Source organism: Puma concolor, chromosome B1 (assembly GCF_028749965.1).
Source record: "Puma concolor isolate L17-30 chromosome B1, mPumCon1.1.hap2, whole genome shotgun sequence".
NCBI lineage: Eukaryota > Metazoa > Chordata > Mammalia > Carnivora > Felidae > Puma > Puma concolor.
In genome coordinates this window covers 182159267-182183605 of record NC_141670.1, presented here as the reverse complement: position 1 = coordinate 182183605, position 24339 = coordinate 182159267, and the positions used below count along the sequence as shown (strand labels likewise).

Genomic DNA, 24339 nt, shown 5'->3' with positions numbered 1-24339 from the left:
TAAGTTTGCGCGACCTGACGTTGCAAATCTAAATTTGATGTAGGAAATTTAGGATGTGCGTTTAGTTTGGAATGCATTCATGTGTTTATCTCTTTTGATGTATGCTATTCCCTTACCTGTTTCATTTATTGGCAAGGAATAGGAGGGTCAGTTAAGAGTAGGAAGTGAATTGGATTTATGTTAGAGGGAAAACAGACCAAGGTTGATGAACACAAGCCTAGAATTTGAGACCACTGGTCACCCCCAGAATGAGGAATATTGGCCTGTAGGCAGAGGAACTCAGGGCCATAACGGATGTCCTGGAAGTACATTTGTCATAGTGAAATATCTTTAACTTTCTTCATTTCCTAGGAATTACTTTAAATGTTTTGGTCCACATTTCAAAGAGGATATATATATATATATATATATATATAGTCATAAACTTAAAAAAAGTTTTTATCATCACATTTTCTGAATTGATTTTGATTCAAACTCTCTTGAGAAATTTAGTGTATTTGGCCCATAAAATTTTTACTTTGAAAAAGGGGATTTCAGGATTCTTTTTATAATAACCCCCCGTTAACGGAAATGTTAGCAGAATATTTGAAAGACTCAAAAAGGTTTAGCCACACAGTAGAAGAGTTTATGAAATTATCTTTTTATAAATAGAAAAAAAACAACAGCTAAATACAAAACAATATTTTGTGCTTTTTATGCAAATAGAATACACCGAGACAAATATTTAGTTTCTCCTTAGGCAATATTCTTAAAATAGATATAGTTATTGTTTTTACAATAAAATGCATGTGGCGTATGGTTTATTTTCAAGTCCCCTTCCCATCCAGGAAATGTATTACTTAACTGAAATATAAAAGAACATATATGTTGGGGGTGGTAGTGAAAGAAAAGCTTCTTCACATATATTAGCAGACCCATATGCTGTTTATTAAATTCGATGCTAGTCAACCAATTCAGAGAGCTGATTGAAATAAAAGGAAATCAGCAAATTTGCAGAAGTATGAAAACATGTGCACGTGTACTACTCACGCAGTTTTATCATCTGTCAGATTCCTCAGGAGTATACCATATTTTTGTAGGCTTGAAATAAAACATTATGAATTCATACATATATAATGAAATAAAATATATGCTTTGAGGGAATAGCATTGCCCAAAGTTGACATTTTTGTTCATGTAATTTAAATGACAGTATTAAAAAGGGGGTTTTGTGTATTAACCGAATACTAACTTAGAGCATGCTTCTTATCTCTTTGGTTGTACATGAATGTGTTGAGAAGAAAATAATACCCAATTTTTTTTTCTAAGCATCTGAAATGTTTTATAGTCAAAGAACAACTTATGTTTTAAAAATAAATTAAAATACATTAAGAGCAGTGTGCAAGTATTTCAAATAAAGGATAGGGTGAACAGACTGTTTTATTTCCCTTCCATTTTCCTTCCATATCTATGAATAATCGTTCCTTGAGGTTTAAAATTATAAATAACAGTACAGAGTGGAGTTATTTCAACTTTACAAGGGAAATCATCCATTTTTTTCCTTTTTCATATTAGTAAACTCAAAATGGCTTTGCATAGCTTCTGCTAATTTTATTCAAGACTGAAGCATTTTTGACCAAAAACACGTTGCCAATTGTTAGTAGATTATTACATTTATGTGGCTAAATTCACTCCGAATTGACAACTGTTGTTTGACTTGGCAAAGTTAGAATATGGTAGTTGGTACTAAAAGGAGAGAAGTAGCAAAAAAAAGTTGTAAAAAAAAGAAATATTTCAATGAGGAAACTATAAGCAAATCATGCTGTAGGGAAGGATGGTTTGAGTAAGGAGATTTTATCCTCCAGTTATCACTGAAGGTTGGTTACATCAACCCCTCCCATACAGGCATGCAAATGGGGACCAGAAAAATGGAAGTAAAAATTATCATCTAATATTTAATTTCAGCTGTTAAGACGGTCATTTGTAAGTCCGAGATGATTAGAGCTAGGTGGAGTTAGTTACCTGTCCATTCAGACATGGAGTTTTGCTATGTCTATATTTACAGTCAGGATTTGAGAGGTTATAAAGAGCATGGTTTCATTTTTACGATATGTAATTTTTCACGAGAAAATTCTCTTGAAAATAAACTCTAGAATATGTGTATGTGTACAGAGTAGAAGTATTTATTCATTCATTCATTTATTTATTTAATACCTTGCCTTCTAGACTTCATGCTACATGAAGACAAAGACCATGTTTTCATGTTTATTATATCTCCAGCTACTAAGGCAGTGCCTGGCATAGAGTAGAGTTTCAGTAAATATATGCTGAATTAATTAAAGAGTAAATCAGTCTTCTCTCAGCCAAGGTCCACCCATGATTTCCATTGTTACCTTGGTTCTTATGCTTTATTTTCTTTGCTTGTTCTTCTGATAACAGTCTGTGTCGAACTACGGTGGTGGAGAAATTAGTCAAAATGATTGCTGTAAAACATACCACATCAGAAGAGGGACAGGCTAATCATAAAGTCTTTGTAGAGTCTTGCAAACATTCTTACTTAAAATCCACATTGGTGATCAATAGTGTGTACTACAGTTAATGATTATACATGAAATGAGATATTTATCATGTTTCATAAAGGTCTAAACCTGGGACATGGTGAAGAGTAAATGCTGTATTTCAATGTATATTTTTCTCCTGTGTCCTGGTTGATAGAACTAAGACATATCAACAGAAATATTTACTTTTGTAGTTGAGATATTATTCTTTTTAGCAGTCTATTTCAAGGACCTTGAACATCAAAGATAGCATCTGGATGGTATACACCTAACATAGGGAAAAATTATAATATTCTTTGCATGCCATGCTCTCAATAAAAGTATTTTCTAGATAAATTGACACTGACTAGTGGACTTTATGAATCTACTAATTATCAGCTACAGGTTAAGAACATCACAATTGCTAGTTCAAATTATTCATACATTTCCCATATGGGATTGACTATATATTTATTTATATATTCATTCATTCATTTACTACTAAAATATAATTGAAATCTGACTTCAAAGACAACTAGCTATAAGGTTCAGATCAAGGAGGCCCCTATATGCCACAGAAGAGACTGGTTAAATTTCTGTCTTAAGTAAATTTTCCACCATCTATGTTATTCTTGACACATTTCATTCTATATTTATGAAGATCCTGGAATATTTTGTTGTTGTTGTTGTGTTTTTTTTTTTTTTTTTTTTTTTTCTAAAATGGCAGTTTGATTTACTTTCCACCCCCTGAGAGAAGATAGGATGACACTGGGTGGAAATCAAGATCGATGGGTTTGCTAACTAAGGTCTGCATGAGAAGTGATTCTCTGAATTTTCCAAGGTAGTTCTCCTTATACTATTGCATTTTTTTTATTTTTTACGTTTTTTAAATATTCATTTTTGAGAGAGAGAGGTAGAGAGGTAGAGAGAGAGGGGGACAGAGCATCTGAAGTAACCTTCATGCTGACAGCAGTGAGTCTTACGTTGGGCTCAAACTCATGAACTTTGAGATCATAACCTAGCCAACGTTGGACACTTAATGGACTGAGCCACCCAGATGCCCCTGTATTTCTGTTTTTTTAATCACTCATATTCACCTTGAGCTTGTGTAACAATTCTACTTCATTACTGCCCCTTCGACTCTTGTTTATAACTTCTATCCTCTCTCCCTCACCTCACTCTATAGTCTTAGCGTGGTAACCAGTTCATTATCCTTCCATTTGTGACCAAAAATGGTATGTTACTGAATGTGATAATTAACTGTCACACGTGAATATACTTTACATATTTCATCTCACTTAATCCTTGGGACATTTTTTTTACTGTTTCTTTATTTTGAAAGACAGAGAGAGAGCAAACAGGGGAGGGGCAGAGAGAGAGAGGGAGAGAGAGAAACCCAAGCAGGCTCCACACTGGCAGCACAAGCTGATATGGCTCTCGAATCCACGAGTTGTGAGATAATGACCTGAGCCGACATCAAGAGTTGGGCACCCAACTGACTGAGTCACTCAGATGCCCCAAGTGGGTCATACTATTACAGCTATAAATTCTTAATTTGTAGATTTTATTTGTTCACAGGAGAGCAAATTGTGGCTCACAGATCTTAGGTGATTTGCTCAAAGTCATGCAGCCATGACTGACTGAGTCATGAGTGGCTGAGATGGAGTTTGAAGACAATCTGTCAAACAAAAGCACCACGTTCTTTCTAATTATTACAACCTGCTGTGTCTCGTCGTACCCACCCCCCCCCCCCTTATTTTTAATGAAATGGTCTTAACCTCTTTCTTCTGCATCCCTCCCCTGCTGACCAATTTTTTCTTCAAAGCCCACTGCAGTTATGACCTCTTCTGTGAGGCCTTGTTGATGCTCTTGTCCTTAGCATTTTGTGTGTCACACATCCATATGAACATATATCCCAAACATATATCCCATAACAAAATCATCATGGGTGATTTTTTTGGTTTGAAAAAAATATGGTAATAATTTGTCATAAAGATATTTTATTTATGTCACCATGAAATGAACCTATTGTGGCTATTTTCAAAGATGTTTACAATTAATTATTTTTCAGGTGTCTTAGTTTAAGTTTTGAATATGATGAAAATCAATGATGATATATTCCACATAAAAAAAAAAGCATTTTGGGTCCTCTACAGCTTTCAAGAGTTTAGAGAAGTCCTGAAACCCAAATGTTTAAGTTCCTCTGACTGAATCAGTAACTAGCACAGATTGAACACTCATTAAATATTTGATGAGCAAAATTGAATTATCAAATTGATATAACAACATTCATTTGCAGAAATGATTAATGTCTTACATGAGGACTTAGGCTTTCTATAATTTTACAAGCTGACTCAAACAATTATAAGTTAGGAAAAGAATGAGCAAAATCCACATTATAATGCAATTTTACAGGGGATCCTGGGTGGCTCAGTCCTTTAAGCATCCAACTTCATCTCAGGTCATGATCTCGTGGTTTGTGAGTTGGAGTCTAGCGTTGGGCTCTGTGCTGTCAGCTCAGAGCCTGGAGCCTGTTAGGATTCTGGGTCGCCCTCTCTCTTTCTGCCCCTCCCCCACTCATGCTCTGTCAACCTCTCTCTGTCTTTCCCTCTCTCCTAAAAGTAAATAAACATTAAAAATAATAAAAAGAAATAAAATGTATTTTCACATTTTATTTTGATTTCTTGATTTCTTTTTAATATAATTTGTTGTCAAACTGGCTTACATGCAACACCAGGTGCTCATCCCAACAAGTGCCCTCCTCAATGCCCATCACCCACTTTCCCCTCTCCCCCATACCCCCATCCACTCTCAGTTTGTTCTCTGTATTTAAGAGCCTCTTGTGGTTTGCCTCCCTCCCTCTCTGTAAAATTTTTTTCCCTTCCCTTCCCCCATGGTCTTCTGTTAAGTTTCTTAAGAGCCACATATGAGTGAAAACATATGGTATCTGTCCTTCTCTGGCTGACTTAAAATATTTTTACATTTTAAAGTAAACTTCAAATATTAATTATATCAATTAAGTGAAATCATGTATTAATTAAATTTAAAATTGTAAATGAACATTATTCAGTGCATTAATCAACAATTAACAGTTAGACTGCTGGTTTGCATAATGGACAGAGAGGCCCATACTATTTTTTTATGTTTATTTTGTTATTTTGAGAGAGAATGAGAGAGCGCATGGGTGGGGGAGAGGAGCGGAGAGAAAGGGAGAGAGAATCCCAAGTTGACTCCACTCTCACCACAGAGCCCAATGACCGATGAGTGGTGGTGTTCGATCCCATGACCATGAGATTTCATGATCTGAGCCAAAACCAAGAGTTGGACTCCCAAATGACTAAGCCACCCAAGCACCCAAGTGGGTAATACTATTATAGCTATAAATGGTGAAATTTACAGGTAGAGCAGATTTGTAAAACATGAGGAATTTGAAAATAAGCAAAATATCATAGATTTGCTAGAAGCTTTATATAATATTTTAATGCAACTAAATTTTGAAATTTTAATAAAATTGTCAAAAAATGTATCATAACTCCAGATCTGTATATGGCAAAACTCCCATTGTCACTATGAGAGTAAATTTTTAGGAAAGAGTGTGTAATATAAAATAAAATTAATGAGCATCTTCAGTTAAAGAGAAAAGAGCAAAAGGATATTTCATGTTTTTGCTTTAGAGTTAAAGAAATTTAAACATCATATGCTAGCATTAATACACCCTATTTTGAATGCATATATATCAAACTCATTTAAAATGCAATTCAGTATTAGTAGCTGAGGTTTACACTTAAATGCTTTTTATACTATTTCCTAATTTCTTCATTGTACAGTCATTTACCAAAGCTGGATTCTGGTAATAGCGAACATTTTTACTTAGCTGATTTATATTGCCCTTAAGCTATGCAAGCTATGCTTTTAAATCTTAGGAGTACAAAATATAACACAGGAGTCTAGAAACCCATTCTTAACACTTACTAATAAGAACTGAATAAGAGATTAACAGCTATTCTTTTATCTTAAATCGTTATGATTTTTACTGATTAAAATAAAATATCAGGTGCTGCCTACACAATACTATTTCCCCCTTTGCATTTTCTGGCTTTTCCTTACTTGTGCTCTCAGTAGTTAAGTTTGACTAATAACCTCATTCAAGGTTTATATGTATAAGATATACATAATAAATAATGGATTTATAAAATAAGTACAAAATAAGATGCATTTTGCAAGGAGTTCATTGGATGATGTCATGTTTGCAAAGCACGCTTTTTTTTTTTTTTAATGTATTTATTTTGAAAGAGAGAGTGAGTGAACGGAGGAGGGGAAGAGAGAGAGAGAGAGAGAGAGAGAGAATCCCAAGCATGCTCCATGATGTCAGAGCAGAACTGCACATGGGGCTCAAACCCACAAACCCTGAGATCATGATGTGAGTCAATATCAAGAGTTGGATGCTTAACTGACTGAGCCACCCAGACACCCCTGCAATAGCACCATATTATGAATGCTACAAGAACAGGTAGTGTTCCTTCTGCAAAAGTTTTCAGGTTCCACCTCTCTCCATTGCCCGCATGGGAGATCTTAACCCTGTCACACCAAAGTGAGTACAGACAACCGGGCTGGCGTGTCCACACGCCAGCCCTGCCCATATACACAAGGACACTAACATTATGTTTATTAAAATACCCTTTTTGATCATTATTTAGCCTCTATTAGCAAGAAGGAGGATGAAAGAAAATCAGAACCATCTCGTTGCCCAGAGCATGGTTTCCACAGTGTAATACACTAGACTGCTCATCTTCAGTAGAGACTTTGGGTAGGAATGTGCGAGACTGTGGGGAAGTTTTAGAGTTAGACCCAGAGCTGAAATATGTTTTCTAATTGTTAGAAAAAAAAATTGTTTTTAAGATGGACCTTACAAAGAGGATAAGGAAAGCAATAGCGTTATCAGGAATGTTTACGCAGTGTGGTAAATAGTCTTTTCTCATATGTCCTTGTACCAGACACACTGGGGTTTTGAGAAAAGCTTAAGACATTAAATAGAGAACAGCAGTCTCACGGGCCAAATTAATCTTATATTGATAGATGCGTCTCTTCAACATATCAAGGTGTCTTCTTCTTCTTCTTTTTAAGTTTATTTGTTTATTTTGAGAGAGAGAGAGACGAGAGGGGCAGAAAGAGAGGGAGAGAGAGAATTCCAAGCAGACTCCGCACTGCCAGTGAAGAGCCCAGCTTGGGGCTCAATCTCACTAACCATGAGATTATGACCTGATCTGAATTCAAGAGTCAGACACTTAACCTACTGAGCCACCCAGGCGCCCCCATCAAGGTGTCATCTACGCTTCCTTCCATTGCACTGTCTATTCTGGTTGGAGTCACTTCAGACCTGCCAGCACTCAACACCCTCCTTTCCACATAATGCCTTTGGTTGCATCAGCTTTCCTTCCTGCAAGCTGCTTCTTTCTTCTATCCTTTACCCTTATCCTACTCAGTCTTTGAGAAGAAGCTCAGCATCTGTCTTGTCAAAGTTTGCTCCCCTCATCTCTTCTCTTGTAACTTCCAAGCGCTACAAAGTTTGACCCTTAGTTTTGATCCCCACCTAAAGACTGGAATCCTTATGTGTATGAACCAAGACTTGTGCCTTATTCTTCCGTGCGACAGTTCAACATTGTGCTCTCTGTGCTTACTTCACTCAGTCACACGCCCATGAGTGTGTGTATCTTAATATCAGTATTTCTACCTTGATTATATATTTTTCCAAAAATAGAAATTAGGAGAGGCTGACTTTACAGTGGGCCGACCCATGGTATTCTCTCTGATGTCATTGTTGTTCCATGTATGTGACAGAGAATCCCTGTCCTTTAGGAAAAGCAGTCTCATTAAAACCCTCTAATGTCAATTCTGCTCAGTAATAATTACACAGTATCTCTCTGTCCACTTTTTATTTTCGTTTTTTATTCAGGTGAAAATCTAGCTTATATCGTTGTCCATAAGCAGATTCCTACCAAATACCCTCTTAGTGCCAGAGATCATTTTATTCCCCTGGCCTCTACCTCTTACATATAAAGAAAAAATAGCTCTTAATTTTGCATTATTTAATCCATAATGTTCCCTTCTCCAGTCCACGAATTCATGACTCTTTAAAATTCCAGTTTAACCTTTTCAGTTACTATTCTATGTGGTTCCAGTTATTTATAAGCTCAGCTATTTATAAAATCATTTTATATTACTTGTTACATCTTGAAAAGTTGTACTATTAGTGTTATTTTGTGTTTTATGTGTGTGTATTTATTTTCCAAAATTTCTCATAAGCATATCTTTGGCTATTTTTGTATCTTCCACAGTATAGTGCTAATTTTCAAATCTATTACATCATAATAACCTATCCTTCCCAAGGTCTAAGGAAGAATTTACTATATACAAAATCCTTAGGGTATTAGGAAGCCGCAAAAAAAAAAAAAATACTGTACTTTATGCTGCATGCAAGAACCTTATAACAAATTAAGAGCATGTGGATCCTTTTTCTTCTGGCTTGAGAAGTTCCCACATTTGGTTCTTCCAAAGGCAAAATTACGATTCCAAAATACTCTTTCAGGAATATTTAAATATAGGAATAATTAGGTTTATTTTTTTTCCTTACTTTGATATTACTGGAATATGTAGGTTTTAATTTTAAGAGGGAATTTAAGGTTTAAAATATTATGTGAAATAACAGTATTCTTAAACTTAAATACAAAATTTGAAGATTATGAGAAAAAACAAAGCTATAAAAATATGTTTAAACCTATCAGATACAAATTAAATTGTCTCCTTTGAGGTTTTCTTTTCTTCTTCTTTTTTTTTTTATTTCAACAGGCCTAGACTGCATATGCCTTCAGAATTCTTTGATGCTAATCTCTTATGATAACCAATTAGTTTCTAAATTTCTCAATTCAAGGGCTGACTAATACTGTTGCCTAATCATTAGGTGGGTCATGTTACTTTAAAAAGAGATGATGGCTAATAGTAAGCAGTATGTCAAGAATCAGAGGAATTGAGAAATTGGAAAATTTGGAGACACCCTGTCTAAACAAGATTAAGATAAAACCAAAAGGATTATCATGCTTCTAACCCCTCAGATCTTTGTGATAGCTGCATTCCTAAATGTCAGGATTAAAGGATAGAATCACATTCAGAGTGCAGACATGTATTCATGAAAATCCCTGTCTTTAAACAAAAATTCAAGAATGTTCCAACCAATCCATAATACACTAAGACACGTATTGGGGTGAGGAGTCAATTTTTTTTTTTTTCACAAAGAAAAATTAATTCCCTCCTATTTTTCATTTTCTACAATATTTTTCTTTTCTGTTTTACTATTTTTTTTTTAAATTTGGAATTCAAATTTTAGAGGAGCCTTGATTCGCAACAAAACTGAGAAAAAGGTACAGAGATTTCCCAGATACCACCCCCCCCACACATGCACAGCTTCCTCCGTTATCAACAACCCCACCACAGTGGAATACCCCTTATTTTCTTCATAAAACTGTGCATATCTTTTTACAAGTTTATTTCCACTTCGTATAAAAATGTCTCTAAATAGCGTAAAACAATTACTTTTCATAGGTAGTGTGTATCTAAATACAAACCTACAAAACTAAAGATTAAAAACAAATACGAAGAACAAAATCGAGTAGCAGTGTTTGGTTTTCAGGTGTGGTATGATCTCATATATTGGTATATGAAAACAATCACTATTAAAATCCAACTTGTTTACCATTATCAACTGTTGTTAAACATTTCCATTTTACTTCTTTTTATATAACTCATATATTTCCTTTTCAAAATGTACATATGATCAAGATTAAATCATGTCTACAACATATAATTAGAATGTAAGCCTTTTTTTTATAAGTTTTATTAGTTACACCTCTTGCAGTGCATAGGAATTTTAAGTTTAATTCTTTTTTATTAAATTCTTTTTTATTAACTTAATAAATTGAAGTTGTTTTGATATCAGAACTACATCCCCTTAGGAGAATGTAAGAAAGAAAGTTGGTTGGGAGCCAGTTATGTAGCAACTGGGTAGAGGCAGAATGAGGAGATGATAATGGTCCTACTGTGTGTTGGAAAAATACGTATATGTTTGATATTGTTTATCTTATATAGTTTTTTTTTCTTAAACCTGGTGTAAAGAAAATCTATACCCAAATATCAAAGAGAGAATAAGATAGTACTATTATGTGTAGTAGCTCCCCGTATCCCTAGACTTGGAAAATTTTGGTCGTAAGAATGTGCCCACTGACAACGTTCAATATACCTAATTTGCACAAGTGATTCCTGAAATTTGTCTAGATTTTAAGAAAGGAAAGAAAGGAAACAAAATCAGAGTTTTTGGAAATTGTTTTATTGGCCAGGTCTATGGATGGACACCATTGTGTAGGGACTGCTGATTTTCCCTTTACATATTTCCCCATCTCCCTTCCCCAGGTGTTGCTGCCATCACTACCTTTCCCTTCCTCCCCTTTCCTCATGGCAAGACGCATGGAAGAAGAGTGCTGTTAAGGCCTCTCCATTAAGCAACAGGTATGGCGGTTCTCATGAAGCAGTGAAGCTGCCCCTCTCTGCGTTCTCCATTCATAGTGTCTCTCTTTTACATTTAGAAGACGCAAGTATACACCACACAGAGTCTCCTGATGTGGGAGAGTTGTTCGACCTAACTCTGTATTTACACATTTCGGCATGCTATGCATTTCAGAATTCCCTGCGCAGTTAGAGGTTTTGTTTTGTTTTGTTTTTTAATGAAAAGACTACGGAAGAATTAATGATACAATTGTTGGAAAAACGTGTGATGCGGGTTCCTCAGCTCGTTATGTAGGAAAGAAATGGAAGTTGTATGTTTATGCCACTTTCAGCCTTACACGAACAATATATATATACATATATATAAATATATATATATGTATATATATATTGTGTATATATATATGTATGTATATATTTATATATATGTATATATATATACAATACATACATATGTACATACATACATATATATATATACAATGTATGTATACATATATATATATATATATATATATATATATAGCGTACCTCTGAAAACTATACTATACAATGAGAATGCTTTGGTGAATTTTTACTCATAATCCAATTATTTTCACATTTGGATTTTCAAAAGCATGGCACAAATTGTACGCACATTAATTATGCTTACTCACTTGGTTCGAGAAAATTAGGTATAAGCTAGTTCAAACAAATCTAAATGACCCACAAAGCTTTGGTATTCAGATGTGAGAGCCAAATGCATTCTCATTGCTTTCCGCAGAACTTTTTTTTTTTTTTTTTTTTTTTTTTTGGTCAACTCAGCTGGTGGCATTTGAGGGAGCTGAAGGGGACTGTTTCCTTCACCAGTCCCAAGATCGCCTCTGTTCAGGCTGCTACATTTTGAAAGGAGCTAGGTCCCTTAGGGCTCAAACTCCAGCACAGTCATAACCTATAAAACATAAACCCTTAGTCATCACAGGAAAACACCCACCTTCTTGATTTCCTTTTTCACTGGAAGAACTGGTCCTTCTAGCTCCTGCAGGGGCTTGTTTTGAGGATGTGTCAGGTTCTGCATTACACCCTGACTCTATGGGGATGTGACTAGAACACTACCCCGAGGGTAGGAAAATTATTGGCAGATGCTTTAAAACAGTAAGTGTGTCTATAGGTGTGCATGTGGGTGGCAGCATTATTTGTGATATTCTTTAAACTGGTAGCACAGTTAAGACTTGTTTGTGTCAGTAAACAGAGTAAACCATTTTGATTTACATGCATTTTCGCCGATGCAACCATTAGTCATTGAAGGCTGAACCATTAATCTTCATTCAGGAACATACCGCCTCTTATCTGACAAAACTCTGAAATCATTGGTTGTCTTTTGTGATCTTACTTCTGCACATGGATGTTATCTCTCATGTCCACCAGCCTTCACATAACTGGGTCTCTCCATCTGGAGGGCCCTTCAAGCCCAGCTTTGTTTGGAAAGCTTCAACAATAATAGCAGACATGTAATGAGAGTTTAATAGGTGTCAGGAACTACATTAATGAGCTTAATCTCCATTTTCTTAGTACAAACGAGCATAGATTTAGACATTATTATCATCATCCAAATTCAGTGGGAAAAAAAAAATGAGACTTGGAGAAATCTAAGGTGGCAGGGTCACTGGTCGCTCAGAATTGCTAAAGAGGGATTTGCCTTCTGTAATTTCTCCTGATTCTTCCTAAGCAAAGTTGGGACTCTTGAGTTATGCTCAACTCTGAGTTATTGGAGGACAATGATTTCATCTTATGTTTCAAGAATTCTTCTATGTCCCAGTGTTTGATACCCAAAATATATCGGGCAAATGAGTGAATGTTTACAAAACAGTCATCTATTTTTTTTTTTTTTTAACCTGCATATGGACCCTTCCCCACATCCATACTTCCCTCCACTTTTTTTTTTGTTCCCCTTAGTGTTTGCTTCTTGACCATTACTAACTTCACAGATTACTCAATATATGAGTAATATAGCATACAAAATAATTCATTGTTTTCTTCTAAATATGGGACCTATAATTAAAAACTAAATAATTGTAAAACAATTACACATGCAGAAAAAGGCTAATTTAAATTTTATAAAATTTCCCAATTCTAATGTTAAGAAAAGAAGTGCAGGTATACTTGTATCTCATATAGAAAGAAGAACATTCAAGTAACATATTCTAAGGTTTTGAGGAAAACTAACCAGAGAAATTCTTTTTTACATTATAGGAAATAAAGGAAATGTACACCATATAGGAAAGAGTCTTATCAGTGTACAAGAAAAGAAAGGAAAAGAAAAGAAAAGAAAAAGTGGAGATTAAAATATAGATGAGATTAATAGGATTAACCAAAAAGGGGAAAAAAAAAAAACAACTTTTTTGAGAAAAAAGAAACCAAAAGATTCTGGAAAAATGAAAAAAATGGAAAAGCAATAAAAAATTGAAGGAAGCATATCGTTGAAAACCGCAGACATTGAGAGGACTTTAAAAAAATATATGAAATAAAACTTGGAGGGAAAACAAAATCAATGCAGGAAGAAAAAAGAACTTTATTTATGAATTAGTGTTTCCTTTATTCTTAGAAAATCCTTTGAGGTAAAAGTGCTGGAAAGAAAAAGAACAAGTTAAGACATGTTGATTTGTGAACACTGTATATTTCTAGGACTTTTTCTGTGGGAATAGTGCTTTTGAGAGCAAGATAAGGGTTTAAGCATTAACTTGGAGTATTTAGAACTAAAAAGATTGTTTCTGGAGAATACACTTGAGCCAAGGCTTGATGGAAAATTAGAATACAAATCAAAATATCCCTCCTCACCATACTATCTGTCAAGATAACTCTAGAATTAATCAATATATTAGCTCTTTGAATATAGGCATAATTTCCTTCCTTCCTTTGTTCCTTCATTCTTTCTCCCTCCCACTTTCTTTTTTCTCTTTCTTTTGTTCTTTCTGTCTTTCTTTCTTGCTTTCTTTATTTCTTTCTTTCTTTCGTGGAGTGCCCAACACACAATCAGTGTTTGTTGAATTAGTCATGGAATTTTGAGAGAGATTATGGTCAACCAATCTAGACTTAAATCGTGCATGCCTCCCATAACACCATTACAAGAAAGACTCATCTCTGCTTGAATAATTTCGGCGACACAAAATCCAGAGGTAGCCCACTCTGTTTTGGTACATCTTTAATTCTTGACTTTCTTCTTATATTGAGCCAAAATCTGTTTTCCTGTAACTTGAATCCATTTATCCTGGGTTTTCTCCTTGGGAAAACACATAATAAGTTCGGTTCCTTTTCCAAATGAAAGTACTTCCAAGACGTAAATTCAGACAGACCCTCCATCATAATGTCCACATGTATAGTGTGTCTGTATATATTATTTGCTAGGTTACAGCCCAAGTTTTGTAATTGCCCTGTGCTGTTTGGTTGTAAATCCTTTTAGCATTCATTTACTGCACAAATGCTCTTTTATAAAAGAAGGAATGCAGGATGGGTTCCCACAGTTTATATTCTCATATTTGGTCGATTGGAAGAATTTAGAAAATCCATTTGAATACCTTCAGGAGAAAAACAGGAGGTTTAAAACTGCATAGGGCTTTGATCTGAATTTTTACATTAATAAAGGTGCGGTTTGCATACTATATTGTACAGTAAAAAATAACATAAATATCACCGTGAATAAAAGGGCTGCAAAAAGATAAAGAAATGAATTAATATGTAAAAAATAACATTTGATGAAGGTAAAAGAATTTTCAGTCTTAACGTTTTATTTATTTATTTTTTTTTTAAATTTTTTTTTTTTTTTCAACGTTTATTTATTTTTGGGACAGAGAGAGACACAGCATGAACGGGGGAGGGGCAGAGAGAGAGGGAGACACAGAATCGGAAACAGGCTCCAGGCTCTGAGCCATCAGCCCAGAGCCCGACGCGGGGCTCGAACCCACGAACCGCGAGATCGTGACCTGGCTGAGGTCGGACGCTTAACCGACTGCGCCACCCAGGCGCCCCATTAACGTTTTATTTTTAATTGAATACCTATTTTGGTTTGGTTGATGCCCGAGATGGATCTTTCCCTAAAAGCCCATTCACCATTCTAACAAATTTGACACTAAAAAAGAATATCCTTAAGTGGATAATGATATCAGCGGATCAGTGGAAGTAAAAGACAAACAAAATAAAATCAAGACAAAACAAAACCCATTTTTCTCGATGAAATTATTGACTTTAATGACTAATAATATGTGCTAACATGTAATAATATGTTACACAGAGGTCAAAGTACAAAAAAATAAGACAAAGTTATTTAAAGGATTCTCTGTCAGATATGGACTTTCCCTACTAAAAGTTACAGCAAAGTAAAATTTCATTTATGTGAAGTGTTCCTTAATGCCAAATTGCTGTCAATGTCCCTTGGTGAGTTCTATTTATGAATAGATTATGGCACTCTCTCAGAGGCCCTGCACATCTGACTTTCAATGAGTGCCTACATAGAATATATGGCCTTTTCTAGAACCTGGAAATTTAATTAATTTGCTGGCAGGGAATACTTTTTTATGCCACATGGCTTTTCCCTGACCCTACCCAAGATTCCCATTTTCAAATGTGCTTCATATATTATGAACCTATATAATCTTAATGAACATTTTCCATATGGTAATTGTAATGTTTGACTTTATATTCTTGAAAGCTCCAATGCCTACATAAATTCTTTCTCTTTAATACTAAATGTTGCTTTGTCACTTGTGTGAATATATGTCCCTCATTCTGCTTTTCTTAGATTCAATTCTGAAAGCAATATCCTTCAGTTATTTGATTATATGTAAGGTTCTTAAGCAATATTCTCAAGAACAGATGACCTCTATCTGCTTTGTTTCTCACTGCTATTGAAGATGTGTTCTATCTGCAACATACCCAATTTAATATCTTTCACTCTGTCTTTTAGTATCTTAGAAAGAGGAGAGTAAAATGCAGGATACTTGGATTAATCACTTAACATCTCAAGACCTCATGTATTTCACTAAAATGTGGAATTTGACTAGCTCATTTTAAAAGTAACTTCCAACTTTTTACAGAACATGGGAGACTGGGAATTTTAGAAATTAGAGTTTTGTTCTAGATTTGCCAGTAAACTATATTTCATTTCCCCAAGACACAGTTTCCTCATCTTTAAAATACAACAGCCAGTGATATCAGGGATATAATCTTTAGAGATAATATGTGTTGACTTATTTTTCTTTCTGGAGCTTTGTCTTGAAAATGATTCTGAGAATTGTGCTTTTAAAAATTGATGAATCCAAGGTGCCTGGGTGCCTCAGTCAGTTGAGTGTCCAACTCTTGATTTCGGCTCAAGTCATGATCTCAGGGTCATAGGGGGGAGCCCTGCGTGAGGCTCCTCACTAAGAGTGGAGCCTACTTAAGATTCTCTCCCTCTCTCTCTCTCTCTCTCCCCCTCTGCCCTCTCCCTTGTTCGCATTCCCTTTCTGTATAAAATTAAAAAAAAAAAAAAAAAGGTGAATCCAAGAAAATGCTTGGTGCTCTAAGGAAGATAGGTTGAGGAAAGGACCACCATCTGAGATATTTGGAGGACTTTAATGCAAAAGAGACACAAAAGGTTGAACTCAATCTTGTGATTATTGAGGGCAGAAAGAATGCCAGTAGAATTAAATAGGAGAAAATTGCTTCCATAAAGGTGAAATTTATTGCCTTATGAAATGTTAATAAAATCTGCTTCATAGAATAGTCTGTGTTCTGAAATCTGTATCACTAAAGATGTTGAAACTTAGGTTGCATGGTTAACTTCTCAAAGCATTATTAAAGGAACTCATTCATAAGACAGCAAGTTAGACAAAATGAATTCCAATGCTAATGGTCTGTGATTACATGGTAATTGTCAGACATAATAATAGTGATAATTCTGACTGGAATTTGGTAACATAAGTCTCAAAGATTTCATTGGAATTTGTGATTGAGAATTTTTAATACAAGTCATTGTAATTTTGAGACAATGCTGTAGTGCTCTGAAGTGCTTTTATCCCACCGATGCTATTGTTCTGGAGAAAAAGTCACTAATTTTTTATTTGTGGAGCCATCGCTTCTTTTGTATCTGGAGACTTTACCTTCTATCCTCACTGCAAATGCTCTTTCTCTATTGCAATGTAACTGACTATGAGAGCCATTGTGATAAAGACGAATAGAAAAAGTAACTTCATGATTGATTGTCTTCAATTTTATTAAGGCGTGGAACATAAAGCATTCATATAGAAACCTGAATTATTTTATCTGCAAGAGATTATGAAAATTCCTCATTTTGAAATCCGGTTAAGAAAAAAAAAATGCGTAACTTCTCAAGGTCATACGGTTAGTGAGTGAGCTATGATCCAGATTTCCCCGAATCCCAGTATGGAGGCAACAAAATTTATTGCAGTAGCTTGCTTAAAAGTATAGATGTTGGTGAGTTGACACTTTCTTTTGTGTCCTTAGATTCACTACTTATCTCGAATCAGCAGGATGAAATAGGAAAGCAAACACACAATTTTATTTATAAGATACAGACAAACACTAGGTAGTGTAGCCTGCTGTGTTCCTGGAGGGACATGGAAGTTGGCATCCTTTTGTAAAGCTTGACATTACAAACATTCTTTGTAATCGACTAACAACTTTTGCCAGAAGTGAAACCAGTCAAAACTATATTCCAACTTAAAGTCAGGAGCGGCATAATATGATCTTATCACCACTGTTTTGTGGCTGGAGACACCACAGTATGCAACATCCCCAGAGTTTATAGTCAATAAAGCAGAGCGAGTTAACCAAAGATTTCCAATCATAAGCATTAATGACTCAACCATCATTATTTAAGCTTGCCTGTCCACTCTAATCAGGACAACAGGCATCAATTAAATAAATAGAACATCTGATTATAAAGAGAATTGTTAACACAAGCACATTAGCTGGTTGTAATAGGATATTAGCTAATTGGCAGGGGCAGGGGCAGGGGCAGGGGGATATCCTTAGACGCCATAGTGCCTACTGCTCGGGATTTTAATTCTTTGCGAACTTTGTTGAGCATAGCAACATGATAATCAAAAGTGTCTGAGTAATGAAGAAAATGCAGACAAATATTTTCAAAACAACAAAAACCATGTAGATCTAATTTTGAAATTGTGCCAGTTTTGTGAGGTCACAGAAACCTTAATCATTATGCTAAAGTTTTACAGATTTCTGTGTTTATAATGAAAGCAAAAAATGAGATTGGGAGGGCTGATGGTTTTACAGACGTGTTTTGGATTATTTAATTTAATGTTTATTTACAATAAGGATCATATTATCAGTGGCTTTTTTTATTTCCGAACTGGCTATCAAAAAGGCTTCAAATTTGTGAATTAAACAGGTCCTGCTTAGTAAGTATATTTTAGGATATCCATAAGACATTTTTTTCCAGGAGACTCACGTTCTAATTGTATCATGGAAATCATCAGAATAGTAACTTTCAGCTCACTCACTAATTTGCTTTTCTGCAAAGTCTGCTGGGTTGCAATAGGTTAGGGGAGAATATCCAAATATTTTTGGCTTCAGCGGGAGTGAGAAGAGAAGCAGGAATCAAATAATTTGGTTGTGTTTTGCAACACTTGAAGAACTTAAAAAAAAATTGGATTATGCCTCAGATACTGAAATCATATGCTGCACTGTGATAGGTAGAAGGTATTTCAATAGAAAGTAAAGAGAGAAGGAAATAGATTAAAATTCAGCAGAACAAGCTACATGTGCGTGGAAAGAATCGTAAGTGAAGGAGGAAGGAAACTCCTGGTAACCTGCCAGCCTTCTTTGATGGCTCCCTGGTTAACTGGGCAGATAGGCTCATTTTTACATTTCCAGAATATGTGAGTGTTATGTGAACATAACATCATATCAATCTATACCTATATCTATCTATATCTATATCTATATCTATATCTATATCATCTATATCTATTTATCTATCTATATCTATATCTATATCATCTATATCTATATAATATAGAATCCTTATGACAATCCAGGTTGCCTTAATAGGGGTATCAGGATAGTATACATCACAAAAGAAATACATCCAAGGATATTTAAAACTACAGTTCATTATTTTAGATTTAAAGAGTAATGAAAATTTAGGAAAGGAAATGTATTTTATGTAACAAAAGTCTTTTTTTAACAAACTTCTTTTATTTTATATATTTGTATTTAAACTCCAATTAGTTAACATACAGTGTAATAGTGGTTTCCAATGTACAACATAGTGATTGGATGCTTTCTTAAGACACACAGTGCTCATCACAAGGGTACTCCTCAATCTCCATTGCCTATTTTAACCACCTTTCTCCCCTCTCCTCTCTTATAACCATCGGTTTGTTCTCTCTAGTTAAGAGTTTATTTCTTGTTTGTCCCCCTCTCTCTCTTTTATTTCCTTTGCTCATTTGTTTTGTTTCTTAAATACTACATATGAGTGAAATCATATGGTATTCGTCCTTCCCTGACTGACTGACTTCGCTTCACATAGAAGTTTCTAGTTCCATTCATGTCACTGCAAATGGCAAGATGCCATTCTTTTTTAGGGCTGAGTAATATTCCATTTAATAAGCTTCTCTGAGTTTTCAGAAGAATTTGTTATAAGCTGTGAGGCAAAATATTTTCATGTATTTTTGGCCAAGCACTTTAAAGTTCTAATATTATTTTAACACAATAAATTAGTTCAATCCAGAAGAAAAATTGTTTACAACTGAATAAATGATTACGGGATTTCATAGGACTTTTAAAGAAAATAACATTTTTGTCTGTTTTTTAAGACAGAATTTTATATTTATCTAATTTAATCAAGAGAAAGTTTACCGATAATTTTATATAACAAATCATTGCTATCGACTGGCAAAAGGCAATAATCAATTATCTTACTACCAATTTAAGAATGGATTTTTAAGAAAGAAAAAAGTACAATGAACAGATAAACCATGCAAATATTTTACTAAATATATAATAATGTACTTTTCCAAACATAGCTATATTTGCTGGCCATTTTATTTTAATGTAACCCTTAAGAGTGAACACTGCTTCCAAAAGATTTCAATGATTTAAATGCTGAGTAGGGCTTTTTAGGAGGTAAAAAAAAAAACCTGCTTATTATTTCAAGAGTGTGGGGCTCTAGTGTGAGCGTTAGATTATGAAGGTTAGATGGTTCGGTAAGTTTGAGAAAGTAAGAAGTCATCCACAATATGGTATAAATATCACTGACATTTTCCAAAGAGGCCATTATTCAGGCATCGCAGTGATGCTTTAATATACATTTCGCTTTCACCTCCAATTGCAGATTATTTATGAGATTTGATAATAAGAAGGGCTATGTTTTTGAATTTTACTTGTAAATTGAAGGGCACTAGGAGGAGAAATTTAGTAACATGAAGTTATTTTTTTATGCCAAGGGTTTATTATAAATAACTGTGAGGTTTCAAAGTGGTTTTCTCTAAGGAAATATGTGATAGATACAGCACCATTAGTAATTAAAATGATGAACTATTTTCAGGGCTCTCATACAGTCCAAATGTCACAGATATAAATTATTTTGTTTTATTGCACGAGTTACATCTTTAAAAGAAAGTTGAATTAAATATTATAACTGATCATTGCCTGAAAGTTTGGGGAAAAGAAAAAAAATACATACATTTATTACTGTTAAGTGTTATGGAGTTTACTTTGCCATTGATATAGTTTATATGAAAGCACGTGTCCTGTAGTTGTATGAATATTGTATTTATAAGGAAAATGTATATATTTATTCTTCCAGAAGTCTGATGGCGTTAAATAAATTTTCAAGTGTTTGTGGGTTACTTTAGTGCCTATGACCCTGGCACCTAAGGGTTTACTTTGTTGACAATGAAACTCTTAGACACTTGAGCTCCAAACGAAAGTTTATTTTTTGTTTTTGTTTTTGTTTTATCTGATATAGCTTACGGTGCTAAAAGTGTGTGCCTGCATCTATTTTAGTAAGTGTTTATTTATCTCATTTCCTTTGAATTCATACTTGAGAGCTTCCATTTTATCTACTGCAAGTTTTCAGTGAAAGGAGACATAGACGTAATCAATGAGTATGTGGTGGGCAGAGCAAAACCCTTGCACTGAATTGTCATCTACTGAATTTTGGTGACACTCACTCTCCATGTTCTATTTCCCTGCTTGTAAAGTGATAACCTAGCAACATACATTAAGCTCCCAATAGTTCATGTGGGCATCATACAGATGGCTTGAGATAGAAAGGAAGAGAGGGAGGGAGGGGATGGATAAGAAGGGGAAAGAGAGGAAGGAAGGGAAGGAAGGAAGGAAGGAAGGAAGGAAGGAAGGAAGGAAGGAAGGAAGGAAGGAAAGGGAAGGTGGGAGAGGGAAGGAAAGAGAAGGGGGGAGGGGGAAAAGTTTCCTAGTGATATATAAAAGGGTCAATCCCCCAAGGCAATTTGGAGATGCTGCATCAAGTAGAAAGGGCATAGAAAATGCATATAATGGAGTATTTTTCAGTTAACAAATGAATCTGTATATAGGTGGGCTTGAAGACATGCTTTTTTTTTTTTTTTTTTTTAATTTTTTTTTTTTTTTTTTAACGTTTATTTATTTTTGGGACAGAGAGAGACAGAGCATGAACGGGGGAGGGGCAGAGAGAGCGAGACACAGAATCGGAAACAGGCTCCAGGCTCTGAGCCATCAGCCCAGAGCCTGACGCGGGGCTCGAACTCAGGGACCGCGAGATCGTGACCTGGTTGAAGTCGGACGCTTAACGACTGCGCCACCCAGGCGCCCCTTGAAGACATGCTTTTAAGAATGACGTGAAAAGTGAGAATTGACTGTGGCTAAGTCACGTGACAAGGCCCTGTGCACAATTCTAAGCCAGGCAGTTCATGAATAAGCAAACTGCTGCCCTGTAGCATTACTTCCTATTGCTAACTGTAGGTGGACCTTCTTTGGCACGGCCACCTCTTTTGGATGATCTTCTAGAGAACATCTAGAGTTCTCTAGATGAAAAAATCAGAGGATGAATTTCATTGTAAATGTTACAAGAACAATCCTTACACACATGATTGCTTATTTCTGGGTAAAAGAAAATGAATCATGTGTAGAAAGTGGTGGGCTGCAAATAATTTGCAAATATAGATAAACAGAAAAACATGCAAGCATGAGACAGAAAATTAGATGAGAACAGTTAATTCTCAAATAGCCATTAATCAAAATGGCATTTATCTTTCTTTCATCTCGTTTTCTATCCTTGGATTTGTTGGATGTTTTTGACGCAAACCAACTTTGGCTGCTAAGGGGGTCTCAGTTATATTCACATGATTTTACACAATATAAAATGAGAAAAATCACAGTCGGACCATAAATAAAACTGAAAATATCTCTTCTGAGTGGAGGAAAAGAGGAAAAATATGTTTAAAATATATTAATCTGAGTAAACTGAGTTCACTCTGTTTTTAGGTATAAATTTTTTAAAGCTAGAGTTGATTCCATTAAAGAGGTGATTCAAATATAGGAATTAAGAAAAAAGAAGGCAAGTTGTGATTTGACATTGAAATGAAAATATATGGGTTTATAGGTCTTCTAGGTGGACTATTTTATCTTTCAACAGATCTTCTCTTGCCAACTGAAGAGTCACTTATTTCTTTTGTGGGACTATTTATAAAATATTTACTATAATCTTAATAGCACTTTTAAATTAACGTGTTTTCATTCATACTCTCTCTTACTCAAAAATGATTTAAAGGGCCTTATAGAATTGCACAATCTTAACACCTAGTCATAGTTTCATTATGATTTAAACATATCTAAGTCTACCAAAAGCACAGCCCTCTTTCCCCCCAATGTATTTTTCTTATTTGAAAATGTCATCGTGGTATTTGCTCCCTGCCAAAGAGTGTGTCCACTGATATGTGCGACATGTCTATAAAACTTATCTGTTAACAGAAGTCCATGGGGGAGGGGAAGAAAAAAAAGAGGTTAGAGAGGGAGAGAGCCAAAGCATAAGAGACTCTTAAAAACAGAACAGACTGAGGGTTGATGGGGGGTAGGAGGGAGGGGAGGGAGGGCGATGGGTATTGAGGAGGGCACCTTTTGGGATGAGCACTGGGTGTTGTATGGAAACCAATTTGACAATAAATTTCATATTAAAAAAATAAAAAAAATAAAATAAAACTTATCTTTTGGTCTCCTTAGCAGATACTAAGATACTATCTCATTGGTTTTACTGCCATCTTTCTATTGCAGAAAGATCCAAACCAACTCACCTGTCGTAGTGGATATATGTAAGATGTCTGCTGCTACTTTGGCCAAACAGAACATGCCCGGAGGGTGCTGTTGCAAAATTTGTCTCAGTGGCTTTAAAGCATTTCCTCTGACCTAACTAATCTCCCTCACTCACCTCTCTACCCACAAAGTAATCTGTTTTTCAGGGTTGATAATCTGCTTCTTCCTTTCCTCAGTCAACACTCTCATTTATTCAGTGCCAGGGAAAACAGAATTCAGTTGAACAAATGCACATTGGTTTATGAACAAATCAAGTTGGTCTTAGAGGAAACAAATTATTTGAGTTCCTTCATAAGTATGAAAGGCTATTGGGACTCTAAAACAGGGATATCTGCAGTTTAAATAAATGTTTAGTAAACACATGTCTCTCCAATTGGTAGAAATGGAACAAGTATGACAAAATGAAGGGGAGATTTCTGACATTGGATTAATTATAGCACCAAAGATGTGTGCCAAGGCACATCAGCTAGACTTGTTCAGGTTATACAGCCCAAGTCATTATTTTCTTAAATTATTAGTCTTCAGGTTATTGAAAAACCTACAGGATGTGTGTGTGTGTGTGTGTGTGTGTGTGTGCATGCGAATGTTGTGCACTCATGCATGTACATGTTTCCAGCTGAGGTAGAAAAGTGGCTAAGTCATTCTCTGTAAGAGGGAGTAAGAGTCTTGAGATTGCATCGAGACTCTTGACTTGATATTAGTATTTTTCTCAGTGGCTGTCCCACCTGTTCATTATTTCTGCTGAAGTGACAATAGCTTAGTTGGGCTTCCACCTTGAAGGTAATAAGCCTGCAGACCAAGTTGTATTATAGTCAGTGTTCTAATCAGCAAAGGTACCCTGACCGCCCACATGTCAGGTATTTACCAATATGGGAAGTGGGGAAGTAGGATATATTACTGCTGCTATCAGGGTGAGAAACACAAAAGACGTCAGCCATTGGTCCACTATTGAAACCATCATATGA

At 35.1% G+C, this 24339-nt stretch overlaps 1 protein-coding gene across 9 annotated transcripts in view; it reads left to right on the top strand.

The window, feature by feature from the left end:
* The window catches only part of PCDH7 (protocadherin 7), a 424848-nt gene that overhangs the window by 208766 nt on the left and 191743 nt on the right, over positions 1–24339 (top strand). For 2 of the 9 annotated variants that reach the window (XM_086705269.1, XM_086705268.1), the window contains exon 4: positions 10976–11071. The exons of the other annotated variants lie outside the window; for them this stretch is intronic. In XM_086705269.1, the coding sequence (XP_086561395.1) occupies positions 10976–11064 (89 nt within the window). In that variant the 3' untranslated portion in view covers positions 11065–11071. The remainder of the gene's footprint in view (positions 1–10975; positions 11072–24339) is intronic. 9 annotated transcript variants of the gene reach the window in all.